The sequence below is a fragment of the Alosa sapidissima genome, chromosome 21, assembly GCF_018492685.1.
Source record: "Alosa sapidissima isolate fAloSap1 chromosome 21, fAloSap1.pri, whole genome shotgun sequence".
Taxonomy (NCBI): Eukaryota; Metazoa; Chordata; class Actinopteri; order Clupeiformes; family Clupeidae; genus Alosa; species Alosa sapidissima.
In genome coordinates this window covers 8,951,025-8,964,625 of record NC_055977.1, presented here as the reverse complement: position 1 = coordinate 8,964,625, position 13,601 = coordinate 8,951,025, and the positions used below count along the sequence as shown (strand labels likewise).

At 43.2% G+C, this 13,601-nt stretch overlaps 1 protein-coding gene across 2 annotated transcripts; it reads left to right on the top strand.

Moving 5' to 3' along the window:
• The first annotated feature begins 1,961 nt into the window (after nt 1–1,961).
• Nucleotides 1,962–6,475, top strand: si:ch211-171h4.3 (serine/threonine-protein kinase SBK1). 2 transcript variants are annotated; one of them, XM_042077757.1, is made up of 4 exons: nt 1,962–2,288; nt 4,236–4,380; nt 4,835–5,037; nt 5,456–6,475. In XM_042077757.1, exons 1-4 carry the CDS (start codon nt 2,283–2,285, stop codon nt 6,263–6,265), a joined length of 1,164 nt encoding a protein of 387 aa, XP_041933691.1. In that variant the 5' UTR covers nt 1,962–2,282; the 3' UTR covers nt 6,266–6,475. The 2 variants fall into 2 exon arrangements, with proteins under 2 accessions (XP_041933691.1, XP_041933692.1); XM_042077758.1 differs by lacking the exon at nt 4,236–4,380.
• The last annotated feature ends 7,126 nt before the right edge of the window (nt 6,476–13,601 follow it).

Sequence of the window (13,601 nt, the reverse complement as noted above, 5' to 3'; positions counted from 1 at the left end):
GAAGTATTATGTTGTCTACAGCCGCTGGCTGGTGAAGGTGTCTTATGACCGTGAAAGTAGACGATGTGATTCTCTGGGCTGTACTGCTGCTGTTTAAACGGGCCCAAGTGCCTGATGGGTCATCCAATCGAATTGAAAGTGTCTCCATCGGGTCTGTGGCTCGGAACAGACCTGCTCTGACCTGCTGTGATTTTTATTATGAAATATTTTGTGTTGTGTAATATTTAATATGCTGTATTATATAATATAAAATATTCTTTAAAAGGCTGGTTAAAAAAAAAACAATTTAAATGTATTTTTTCTATTGTTGTGATGTATGTGGTATGTCTTTTTTATATGAAAAAATAAAGAAATCAAGTTTTTGTGAAAATGTATTGAATTGTGATTGTCAAGAATCTATAGATCTAATATCAGCCAATAGCTGCCTAAACTGTTACTCCCTATTCAACTATTTTGTGGTGAAGACGCCCCCATGAACGACTTAAATAACTCAGATCGGTATACGTAAGACCTGTGAGACGTCTGAATACACTTGAACTATCGGAAGTCTCACACATTAGTGTTTGGTGTGCGGTTTTACAGTCACTTGTCACATTCGATGTCCTGGCCCCGCAGACTAAAAATAAGGGTTTTCCGTTTGATCAACATGCAGGCGTAAATAAGACGAAAAAGGTTTCACGCCTCTTTGCTTTCCTCAAACAGGTAGTGGGCGTCTTGATGCCTTCCCATTATAGCACCGTGTAGGCAGAATGATATGAAGTTAATCAATTTGAAGGCTGCCACCGCTGCAGCAAGCTGTGGAACTGCCATAACATTATCAATGGAAAGATCGAGAGAGGAGTGGTGGGAGGGAAGGGTTGATCGCAAAAACCTAAGTGGGAGAAATGGAGTGAGAATGGATCAGAGAGGAAAAACTGGGCTGGTTGCCTTGTCAGTGAGGCCATGATAGATAGATAGATAGATAGATAGATAGATACTTTATTGATCCTCAAGGGGAAATTCAAGACTTGCTCAAGGTTAGACTTGATAAAGGTTAAACAAGCCTTGTGTGGTGTGTGGTGTGTGTTTATTATATGCACTGTAACTGTGTACGTGTGTAACCATGTATGGGGGGTGTACACGGATGTATTGGTCATGGTGTAACCATGTATTGCATGTCTGCATACTGTGTGTTTGTGTAGCGTGTTTGTGTGTGTGTGTTTGTGTAGTGTGTGTGTGTGGTGTGCGTGTGCATGTGAGAGCAAGTGTCTCTGCGTAGCGTATTTGTGTAGCGTGTTGGTGTAGCATGCGTGTGTGTGTGTGTGTGTGTGTGTGTGTGTGTGTGTGTGTGTGTGTGTATGTATGTGCATGTGTGAGCAAGTGTCTCTGCATTCAGGGTGAATAGTTGGCACCAATGAGGAAGCTAACTTGGCAGCGACACCGCAAGAGCGCGAGTCTTTTTCAGCTGTTCTACTCATCAAGCTGAGAGAGAGAGAGTGGGAAAGAGAGGGAGAGAGGGAGCGAGAGTGTGTAGACTACTAAGAGGGACCTGGATGAATAAGTACATTTGGTATGTAACACAAAAATAAAGGGGAAAGTGTGTAGTGATCTAAGAGTTGTACCAAAGAAGCATGGATGATTCTATGGCCTGGACAGACATAGACATCTGATACAGAGAACTGCAGCTCTTAAACACTTAAAGTGCCATAGATTGCCTCAGAGCGGGAGAAGGGGGGGGGGTGAGCAATGTTGGAGAGAGTTGAATGAGGGGTGTTGATGCATACAGGCTTAAGTAATGGATCATCTGTACCTCAAAGCATTGACACTAACATACTCAAACTCACCGGCAGCGGGAGGGCAAGGCTGGGCTAGCCTGGGAGGGGGTACACTTAGGGACAAATTCAGTGGAGAATTCAAAGGGAGGGAGGGAGGGAGGAAGGGAGGGAGGGAGAAAAAGAGGAATGGAGGGAGGGAATGAGGGAGTGCAAAGAGGGAGGAGGAGGAGGAGAAATAATGTCATTACTAAAGGCATTTGACAAGACTGGCAGATGCAGATTTGACAAATTTCCTACGCTGAAGCAGCAGACCAACAGCTTCTAAGAGCACAGCGGACATCAATCAGACACTGAAGACAGGCCATTGCAGAACCCCGCAGAGCCTTGTTCCGTTTCACCTGCAGTAGATTCAGGTGGAGAACAGAGAATATTGAGTGGAAAACTCACCCACTTATGGATGCAAACAGGAACTGATCAGAAGAGTGAATATTGCAAGATTACAAGAAAAAAATCAGCCTCCAAGAAAACATGACTGTGAGTGTCTAATTTAATTCCAGGAATTGGGAAAAGTATGTTCTGTGAGAGGGGGTAGGCTACCTAAAACCTGAGACAAGTGTTTAGTTATTTTTGCATTTTATATCTTGGGGATCAAACATCAGGGACCTAAAATACAAGAAAAACAATTGAAAAGTAATGGTTTGTTGTTATCAACAAAATATGAATCATCAGGTACTATTGTCATCAGACGTGCATGTCACTGTGTACTAAATCTTAGTATTTCTTAATAGTACTTGTGTTAGTGTACTTATAATGTACTTATTATTACTATATGTTGTTATTTAAAGGCGTTAGCTGTAGAGCTAAATGTAGGGTTAGTATTACTGACGGACCTCTAATAATATGCACTTGCTTTACAAAATCAGAATCAGAATCGCTTATTGCCAAGGCTTTTTTTTACACAAGAAAAAAAGCAAAGAATTTGACTTGGTAAAAAACTGTTGCAAGCATAAAAATATTACTATTTCAAAGTTACTAGTAAACTTCATTCATCAATTTATGTCAATCCTTTGTCACTGCAGTGCCATTTGTCAGTTATAAAAACTCAAATGGCTTTTTAATTTATAGTAATATAAAACATTAATACTAACATAATGTGGTATAATATGATATAACATCATAATAAATGATAATATAATATAATATAATATAATATAATATAATATAATATAATATAATATAATATAATATAATTCATATGAAAAACTTCTTTAAGTGAAATTCTTTAACTAAGCTGTATTTTATTTATCTATTTTTTTTTTTAAATAATCAATATTACATTCATAATGTGGCAGTGCTGCACGTTACTCCCCGTAACTATTTATTCATTCTTTTATATTTCAAATATTTCACCAGACCACGGAAAGATGGCTTTCAGAGGCCACACATGACACACATACAGTAGATGCCGTCCAAAATCGAACTTGTCTGTCCACTGTGTCCGCAGTGTTTCCGTCATCACCAAACAGGTGGGAGAGAAGCCACTTATGCAACGGAGTCTGTCTGCCCTCCGTGTGTGGGGACACCATTCTACACAGCGTTAGCAGTCATCACTAGTGGCCCTCTAGTTAATATACAGCTCATTGCAAACTCCCAGCAGAGGCATGCAGGCGAGTCTGCATCATCAGCACAGGTCAAGGAGAAAGGAAAACACACTAATGAAAATGGGAAGGAATGAGGAACTGTAGACTTATCTTATATTGTATACAACTAGATACAACTGTAGATGTGCAAGCACCACATACATTAAAAATAACTATCAAATGTGCAAAAGTGCTCGAATCCCCATCAAACAGGTAAAGTCCAACATAAATATCTTTTTTTTATATGTATATAAATGAATACATTGGTAGACAACAAGGATTGGCGAATGGCCAACAATTTTCATCAGTGGATTCTCTCTGTAGATATCTCTCCTGCCTAATGACAGCCAGCCTCAGTGGAGTGGTCACTCTGGTGCAATCTAGAGGCCTCTGAAGTCAGGGGCCAGGCAAGGAGTGAGAGTGTTACATAACTCCATTGGGGATCCCAAATCCAGCCCAGTTTTAGTAAGTCTGAGGGGGCTTAGTCCAGAGGGGCGCCAGGAGCTCATATGTCCATGGCATCTGTCTGGGTTCCTCTCGCTCTCGTGGATGCTCCACTTGCACACAACATGCAGCAGAGTAATGTCATGAATCACTTGGTCATTGTTGGCTGTCAAATAAAATGGCTAATAGTGTCACTCTAACAGCCGTATCTACTTCGGTGGTAGTTAAACGTAAGGGTATGCACCTGACACTGAACTGACTGACAACTCTTTCTTCTTGTGTCGGTCATCTTGGTCTTTCTTCTCTTATTTTTACTCTCACCTCACGTTCTCTGGCAATTCTTCTTCTTCTTTTTCTTCTCTGTCTTCTTCTTCTTCTTCTTCTTCTTCTTCTTCAGACTGCCAGCAGGTGTTTGGATGAGCTTTGTCACCTCACTGCCCAGTCTCTGGTGTCTCTTGAGACCTCAGAGCACTTCAAGATCATCAAGCTCCTGGGTGAAGGCTCATATGGCCAAGTCAAACTGGCGGTCCACAAGAAAAGGGGTAAGAGAAGAATCATCAAGATCATCCAGGGGTTAAAGTGGTTGGGGGGGGGGGGGACACAGTACCGCCACCTCAGATAAAATAATAAATATATCCTTTCATACCAATGATATGGTGCGATTATATTGTTAAAATAAATGGTGAGTTAATTTTTTCGCGTGTACAGAGGAGACCAAGGAGCTAGCACTTCTTGTCCAAAAAGTATTGCTACACCACAATACTCAATATGTTGTCCAACGGTGAACGGTCATTTTTCGGCAATCCAGTGTCGGCCCGTTGCACCGACACTGGATTGTAGGGTTCCCCCACCTGGCAAATCCCACTTTAACCACTGCTTATACCCACCTTCCATTAACCAGAATGGAGCAGGTCTTTGATTAACTGAAATTCATCAGCACTCATCTTCTGTTCTTCACAATGCATATGATTTCTGTCTTTTCCTTGATGGATGAAGGAACTCCCATGGCGCTGAAGTTTTTCCCTCGGGAGTCGACAGGTCTCCTCGGCTTCCTGAGGGAGTACAACCTCTCGCTGGCCTTCTGTTCCCATCCATCGCTGACCTCTGCGCTGGGGATTGCCTTCTCCACACCGACACACTACGTCTTCGCTCAGCAACCCAGTCTCTATGGCGACCTGTTTGATGTTATTGTGCCTGATGTGAGTGGTTGTTGTTTGACATACCCCAGTGGGGCATCCACTAGTAGCTGTCCCAGCAGAAATACCTCCAGATATGATTTCAAAACATGAGAACTGCCATAGAGTCAGCTAGGGATTGTGGGATGTGTAGTGTGTGAGTCAACTGGAGATTATGGGATGTGTAATGTGCGAGTCAGCTGGGGATTGTGGGATGTAGTGTGTGAGTGTGTGAGGGCTGGGGCAAGTTTTGGGTGTTGTTTGTGTGCATGTTACAAGTGTGAAGGATGATTGTACTTATCTGTTGGTTTACCTGAAAAGTGACAGTTAGCTGTGTTGATTGGATTGAATACAAACGATAAGCAATGGCAGCCAATCAGGCGTTTCGTAGGTATACTTGTAGGTATGAATGCAAAGGTTAACTGTACGTACCTGTTTACAGGAGGGTGTGGATGAGGACTGTGCTCAGCGGGTGGCGTCGCAGATCAGCGGTGCCCTCTCCCACCTCCACCGTCTAGGCTTCGTCCACCGCGACCTCAAGCCTGAAAACATCTTCTTGTGTGACCGCGAGTGCCGCTGGGTCAAGCTGGGCGACTTTGGCATGGCGAAGGCCCGAGGGGTGCAGGCGCCCTGCGTCTGGTACAGCTCCCCGTACTGCACGCCCGAGGCCGAGATTGCCCGCAACACCGACCCGCCACCAAGTGACACCGACGCCCCTCTGGACGAGAACGGAAACCCCGTGGAGGTGAAGAAGAAGAGCCGCATCATGGTGACGGTGGAGCCCAGCACGGACACCTGGGCACTGGGCATGCTCATCTACGCCCTGCTGACCGGCATGACGCCCTGGGGCGAGACGTCCTCCGACAACCTGGGCTACGTGAGGTACAAGGAGTGGGCCGAGCAGGCAAGCGAGCACCCGAGAGACGCGAACGACACGAACGACGACTGTGACGATGGACAGGTGAACGGACAGACAGACAGTGACGCCAACGACAGCAACAACAACAACAACAACAACGTTGCGCCACAGTTCTCGCGCTTCACGCCACTGGCCTGCTCACTGTTTCTGCTGCTGCTTCACCCCCAGGCGGCACGGCGAGGGAGCGCCCAGGAGGTGGAGAGCTTCCTGGGGAGGTCGTGGCTGAAGGACGAGGACAGGAGACAGAGGGAGGGAGCAGCGGCCAACCGCAAGCAGAGAGAGATCATGGACGCCGGGAAAGAGACCGAGAGAGCTGAGAGCAGGGACAGATAAAATACGGAGGACTCCATTAACTCAAGCACTTGCCGTAAAAACTACCAATTTCCACCCCTTTCATTGAAAATTAGACATCAATGATGTTTTAAGTATAAGTATAAGTATATATACTTTTTTGATCCCGTGAGGGAAATTTGGTTTCTGCATTTAACCCAATCGGTGAATTAGTGAAACACAAACAGCACACAGTGAACACACAGTGAGGTGAAGCACACACTAATCCCGGCGCAGTGAGCTGCCTGCTTCAACAGCGGCACTCGGGGAGCAGTGAGGGGTTAGGTGCCTTGCTCAAGGGCTCGAACCGGCAACCCTCCGGTTACAAGTCCAGAGTGCTAACCAGTGGCCCACAGCTGCCCAAGTTTTTAAAACTTCAAAATAATATTTGATTGATGAACCTTACATTTGTCAGTAAGTATAAGTATATATACTCTTTTGAGTATAGTATATATTTTGAGTATACAGTAGCCATAATGTGCAGAACAAAATCTGGTTTGGTTCTTAACTGCCTAAAATATCCGATTTTGTTTACCGTGCTCGGCTGTTTGGTGCTGGGCTGGTGGGTGCCCTATTTCCACCCACCCACTCACTCAACACATCAGTGGTTAGACCAGGGATTCTTGCTGCAAAATCAAAATTCCACTAAAGCTCCAAGCGGTTTTGTTTGCCTTACAACACTGTTTACAGCTCTTCGAATTACTTCGAATTACTGTACAATGACTTATGGGGTGGGCGCTTGTGTTTCTAGGAATCCACCGTTTTGGTTTGTATTGAAATTACACAAACACGTAAAAGGGTGAAAATGGGAACTTTCTGATAATTATGTTGCATATTAGTCAGACTACTGCAGAAGGTTAAAGCTATTTTTGAATCTTTACAATGCACTTTGCACTAGACCAAATTCTATATTTATTATTGTGTACACCTGTAATAGGTTTGAAATATGTATATAATAATAATAATAATAATAATAATAATAATAATAATACTTGCTTGTTTGGTTGTTTAGTTTTTCATTATAAAATAATTTTGATCTACTATGTAGCATATATATTACAGTAGTATAGGTTTTCATGATCCAGACCAAAGGCATTTTCTTTAGATGGTGCTGATTGAGGACTTACATATTACACTCATTGCTTAAGGGAGCCGGTCTTTAAATTGCAACATTTTGTTGTTGTAATTGATACACAATGACAGTTTTTACTATTAGTAAGTTTAGTAGTTTTTACTACTACTTTACACCATAACAGAAGGATATTCCTGATTGTTTTTTCCTGATTTTTTGAACTGGATAGTTCTTAGAAAACTGTACTCATAAGACTAAATTTCAGTAGTCATGCACTTGATAATCCTGTTGTGTCTGTCATACTATATACCCATGATGTAGCTAAAGTGTTGTATATATTTATGCAAAGGTCTCAAATAAATAATCTCAGCTATATTTTGCTCTGGAATCATTGTAGCATCAGATGACCCACAGCTGTTTTTTCAAGGAGAGCAGAGCAGACTAAACTTATGCAACTTGTTTTCACTATTTCAGTGTTTTTTTAAGACGGGGGTTGTTTTACCCTCATTGAGAAGGACAGCAAGACACAGCTCAGCATTTTCTCTTTCTCTCTCTCTCGCTCTCTCTCTCTCACACACACACACACACACACACACACACACACACACACACACACACACACACACATAAACACACATACACACACATACAGACACACATAAACACACACACAAACACACACATAACACACACACACACACACACACACACACACACACACACACACACACACACACACACACACTTACAGACCCTTTCATCATGTTCTCCATGCAGCCTCAAACACATTTATAAATAGACCACCCTGACTTTACTACTTAGTGCAACTCATCATCACCCACAACCTGTCTCTCTCTATCACACATGCACGCAAGATCTCTCACACACACACACACACACACACACACACACACACACACACACACACACACACACACACACACAGACACACACACACACACATAGATACATACTCTAACCTACATAGATTTCCCACCAACACACACACACATACACACACCCACACACAGAAAGACAAACCCACACACATTCACACAAGTTCACACACACATTTGCACAGGCATAGATACACACTGCAACCTACATAGATTACCCACCAACACACACTTACACAGACACACACATTCACATACACACACACACACACACACACATACACTTGCATGTTTCCCAGCGCTGTGTGCCTATTCAGAGCCAAACCCACTGAGATGTAGAAGGCCTCTGGGGCGTGTGTGTGTATGGCCTGTGTGTGTGGAGACACGTGTTGGCTTGTCTTTTGTGATTCATGTGTGGGAGGCCAGCTTATACACTACACCCCTTTCTTCAGAAAGAGCGCTAAGAAAAGTCCTGTTCAGGCCACAGCCAAAGCACAAAGCTCTGCATGTGATCTGTATCCAGTGTCAGATCTGGAAGTGAAACAGGATAGCACACAAGGCGCTTTAGTGATCCCTAATCTTTTACTCTGTATGACCTCAAATCTGCAATCCATGACCCGAACTCTTTGGTCAGATTCCTCAAAGTCTTCTAGTTGTCTGTTCAGCGTTTGCTGTCAAAAAGACTCGTGCACTCGTGTATTGGCTCTGCGCGAATGGGAAAGAACCCCAGTGGCTGGGCCTGAGCCATGAATGATCCCAGACGATCAATACACGTGCCTCCGCAGCATGGAAGCAACGGGTGTAATTGCATAGGCTGTGGAGTGTAAATATACCAACAACCTTTGCATAAACTAAACTGAATCGCTAACTGTGTCTTTAATTGAAGGTGTGGGTTTTTGAACATTCTAGCATAAGATTCCGTTCCGCAACAATTCAAGGTCAACCCTGATATTCTTTATAACGTTAATTTTCCAACATTCGCGTCACGGTCACACCAGTGTGACGGTACACCTTTAAGGGTTAACACATAAACATACAAAGAGTCAACATATACATAGGCTATAAGTTAAAGAATACCCACAATATGAAGCTGTGCTGAGCTGTGCTGACCTGTGCATAGTGATGATGCAGTATGATGCAGTGCGCTACGCACCATACAAACAAGCAGGCCTCGAGTGTCATTACTATGGAATGGATCCTCAGGGGCCTTGTATGAGCACCAGAGGATAGACGAGCCCAATATAACTGTCCTGAAATCCAATCCGTATCAAATGTTATTGGGACAAGCTTTCATGATAATCGCTCTTAAGAACCAGGAGCTCAGGGTGCTTTGGTTTTGCAATGAGCAATCAGTGCGTTCCTTCCATTGTTGTTGATTAGTGATGCTAGCGGTGTGAAACACACACGTACACACACACACACACACACGCACTCACACACACACACACACACACACACACACACACACACACACACAACTGACATGCACACTCTCTCATGAACACACAATCGACTGGCAGAAACAAAAAGAGACAGAGAAGATGGTGATCTAGAAAGAGAGAAAGCCCACCTGGCTAAGACAAGAAGCCGTCCTGAAAATCTGACAGAAAGTGCATCTGACATTACAGACCCCATTTACACAGCTGTCGCGATAGAAAGATCACACATCACTGTTCAAAAATCCTCGAGTTTGGTGGTCTGGGCCAAAGACGGTAAATCACACTGCTCGTTAACGGACAGACAGTTTAATTAGTGTGTTATGAGTGTGAAAAGGAGAAGAGAGGGTGAGGATCGCAGTAGGGTCAGATAAACTGTTCCCACCTGCAACTGGCTCCTGACATTTCATCTGATATGGATCATTTAGACTGGGACATGCCAGCCTGAGCATACCAAAGTGTGTGTGTGTGTGTGTATCTGTTTTATGTCTCCATTACATGTTACACTGTCTATCTAAGGAAGAAAGGGAGAGATTGTAGGATCTGCCGATCTGCCATATTAACTTATCAACGTATTGATCAACTGAAGACTATGGTCTCCACTTCTACTGCCTCAATGCAATTTGATTGATGGCTACTTCATAAGGTTACATGGGGTTTTAGAGGTCTCCTTGGGTAGTCTCCAAGAATCTATCAAATGCAATTTATCTTAAAATGTTATTCAGCCCATATAACTATTTTGATGTGCTTTGCAAACATGAGGAAGACCATAAATATATATATATATATATATATATACATATATTGTGGTCATATTACAAGGCGCAGCAGATTCATATGAGCTTCTTGAAAATAGTGACCTGATTTGAATGTTATGTACTGTATGCTGTACTGTATACTATATGTGTAGTGTTAAAGTTCAGGTTGATTGTATTATTTAATTTGTTAAAAGTCAATGTTGAGTGTACTTCTATATTTTTGGTACCATTCTTCAAGGAGTGATCCGTTCAGTGTGTAATGGTTAATGGAAGCCCCTTGGTAAATGGTAGATCTATTTTGGCGGGCATGTGCTTGTAGAATTCAAATGAACTGACACTTGTTGAGCAAGACAGGAGTTGAACCAACTTAACAACCCTTAACCTTGGACAAACCAATATTGCACACACAGGTCCAGGATGTTGAACCGCCATTTTAACAAGTTCTATGCTACAGTATATGGCAGCATTTCCTCTCTGAAGAGGAAGTCATGTAGCACTGATAGATGGCATCAGTTGGAGGAGGCTAGTGGCATCTGGACCTGTCTTCATTTTCTTCTTCTCTCTCTCCCTTTCTCTCTCTCTGTGTGTATGTGTGTGTTTATGAGTTGCCTGCATGTTCTGAGTGGTTGCTTATCATAGAGATGACACTGTTATGAATCTGCTTTGACACTCTGTCATATTTAAAATAGACATAATTGGATGGGATTTCCATTCCAGGGGGTGTTTGGATGTTGTTTGTTGTCTCAAGTCTTGTAGATGGGATGCCATGTCATGCTCTCCCTGTTCTCTAAAATTTACAACACTAGTTGACTTTTTCCCAAATTTTTTCTTGAATTTCCCCTGGGGATCAATAAAGTATCTATCTATCTATCTAAATTTTGTTTTTATTGTTTTCTTGACATAACAACATATGAAAACAATACACAATGTAGACTTGGCAAAGTACACCCCCCACACACACACACTACCCAGATAGCAACACTGAAATGAATCATTACAACTTGAATGACTTTTTTTGAATGAATGGTTTTCTTTTAGGGAAATTTAACTAAATATATTTAGACTTCTGTATCTCTTAAAGGCACACTATGCAGGTTTTTTAGCTTAATATGCAAGTTTTTAAGCTTAATTTACCTTCATTTAACAGCTTCAGAGTCATTGGGATGGTTATATTACTTTTTTTGGGTTGAATTGTGGCCGTCTCGCTTCCCCTTAGCGCATGTGAGCGGAAAAACCACCCTTGCAACTGTGGGCCGGCGGGCCGACGGCCTTGGTGTCAGGAATTATAACGAGTGTAACGAATTGCTTTACTTCATTCAAATACACATACACGCCAGGCACCGGATAGAAAGAGGTAGTGATGGAGTTTCTCAGACATTCGTCATGACAGAGCCAGCGAAAAAGAAGCCAAAACCGAGAAAACAGTGAGGAAATTGCCAATACTGCATAGTTTACCTTTAACCGTAAGTCCCATGCCACCAAAAGACAATGAATTTTGACTGAACTGTGACTTCTTTCAAATTAATCTTCAAGGGCCCTAAATTGAAAGTGCATTGTTATATAAACTTTATTACAGGCCCTAGACCCAACAGCAAGACATACAACATAAAACAAAAAGATACATAAACACATACAAACATACTCTGATTCATGAGACTCTTAACAGGCACCCATACCAATGTTTCCACAAATATGATTGATATCTGACCGAGCTGCACCTGGGGCTTGTGAGCATCATTATAATACAGTTTTTAGACTCATCAAGTCGGGACATGAACTTAAACATTAGGTTCCTCAAGAGAGCCTGTAGAGTGCTTAGCCCTGAGTCCCAAAAGAGCTTACAGCACTTGCACTGCTACTCCTGGGCTTTTTCAGCAGGATCCTCAGGCAGTCATTATATGCCTTTCAACGTCAATGTCTTTCAACAGGCAAAACTATCTGTGAATTGCAGCTATGGTATACAGTAGCAATGTGGGAGCATTGAGCTGACCCATCAATGTTTGCGCTGAAAATCAATGGTTTTGGTAAATGTTTTTGCCTCGTTATTAAATCAGTTTTAGTTTGACTTAAGACTTTGCACTTTGCCCATCGTTCCAATTAGGGCCCTATATTATATTTCAGTCCCAATTTAGTTGCTGTTGTTCACTTCAGACCGTCAACCCCCCCTGCTGTAGACATCTCCAGCCTTGGTTGAGATGACACGATGAGTGATGACTGTTGACTGATGAGGGGGTAAATAGACCGTCCAGGGCTTCATCTTAAGGGCCACCACCACACTTGCCCACATTTGGACTCCTCGGGACTGACAACAGGTCAGGATGGGGCTCGGAGTCAGCAGTCGTTTCTCCCCCCCATTCCCTCCGGCCAGACCTGCTGATACGCCTGGCAAAGAACCAGGACACCGCGTCCCCTAAAACCCGACGAAGGACTGTGGCGAATCCGGCCGCAGAGGTGAGAGCCAGGGAGATTGCGGGAGAGGAGGGGGTTTGGTGGGGGGTATGGCTCGTGATTTAGAGTATGGGCCGAGATCCACTGTTTACCGTGACGAAATGAACACTGCAGATCGAAAATAGACCGCGGAGCCGTTTATTACCCTGGCGCGGCTATCATCACCTACAGCAAAATACACACTTGTGTGGGATGTGCGCACACACACACACACACACACACACACACACACACACACACACACACTGCACACACACACACACACACTGCACACACAAAAACACACACACACACACACAAACACACGTATGCACAGAAATTTGGAACTGCTATAGGTTACCATACAGCACAGCCCATGCCCCTCAGGTGAATAAATCACATTTTCCCAAAGAGCTCGCTGTAATGGAGGCAGAAAGTGCCGACATACCAACCTCTTGGAAATATCCAGAGAATGCTCTGGTGTTGGATGCAACACTGACCGTAACTCATGTGTAATGGCTAGAATGGGGTATGGTAATGTGCCACCACGGGGAAGACTGGAGAGACTCCGGCAGAGAGAGGGACTAGATGGATGACTAGGGCAACGAAGACAGGAATGGAACAGAGACACAGAGAAATGAGAAAATATCTGTAAAACCTCAGAGAACCTCAAAGAAATAGATAGATAGATAGATAGATAGATAGATACTGTAGATAGATAGATAGATAGATAGGTAGATAGATAATAGA

Coding starts and splice junctions, on each gene's coding strand:
- si:ch211-171h4.3 (XM_042077757.1), top strand. Junction 4,381..4,834: donor GGCGGTCCACAAGAAAAGGG/GTAAGAGAAGAA, acceptor TGATGGATGAAG/GAACTCCCATGGCGCTGAAG. Junction 5,038..5,455: donor TTGATGTTATTGTGCCTGAT/GTGAGTGGTTGT, acceptor ACCTGTTTACAG/GAGGGTGTGGATGAGGACTG.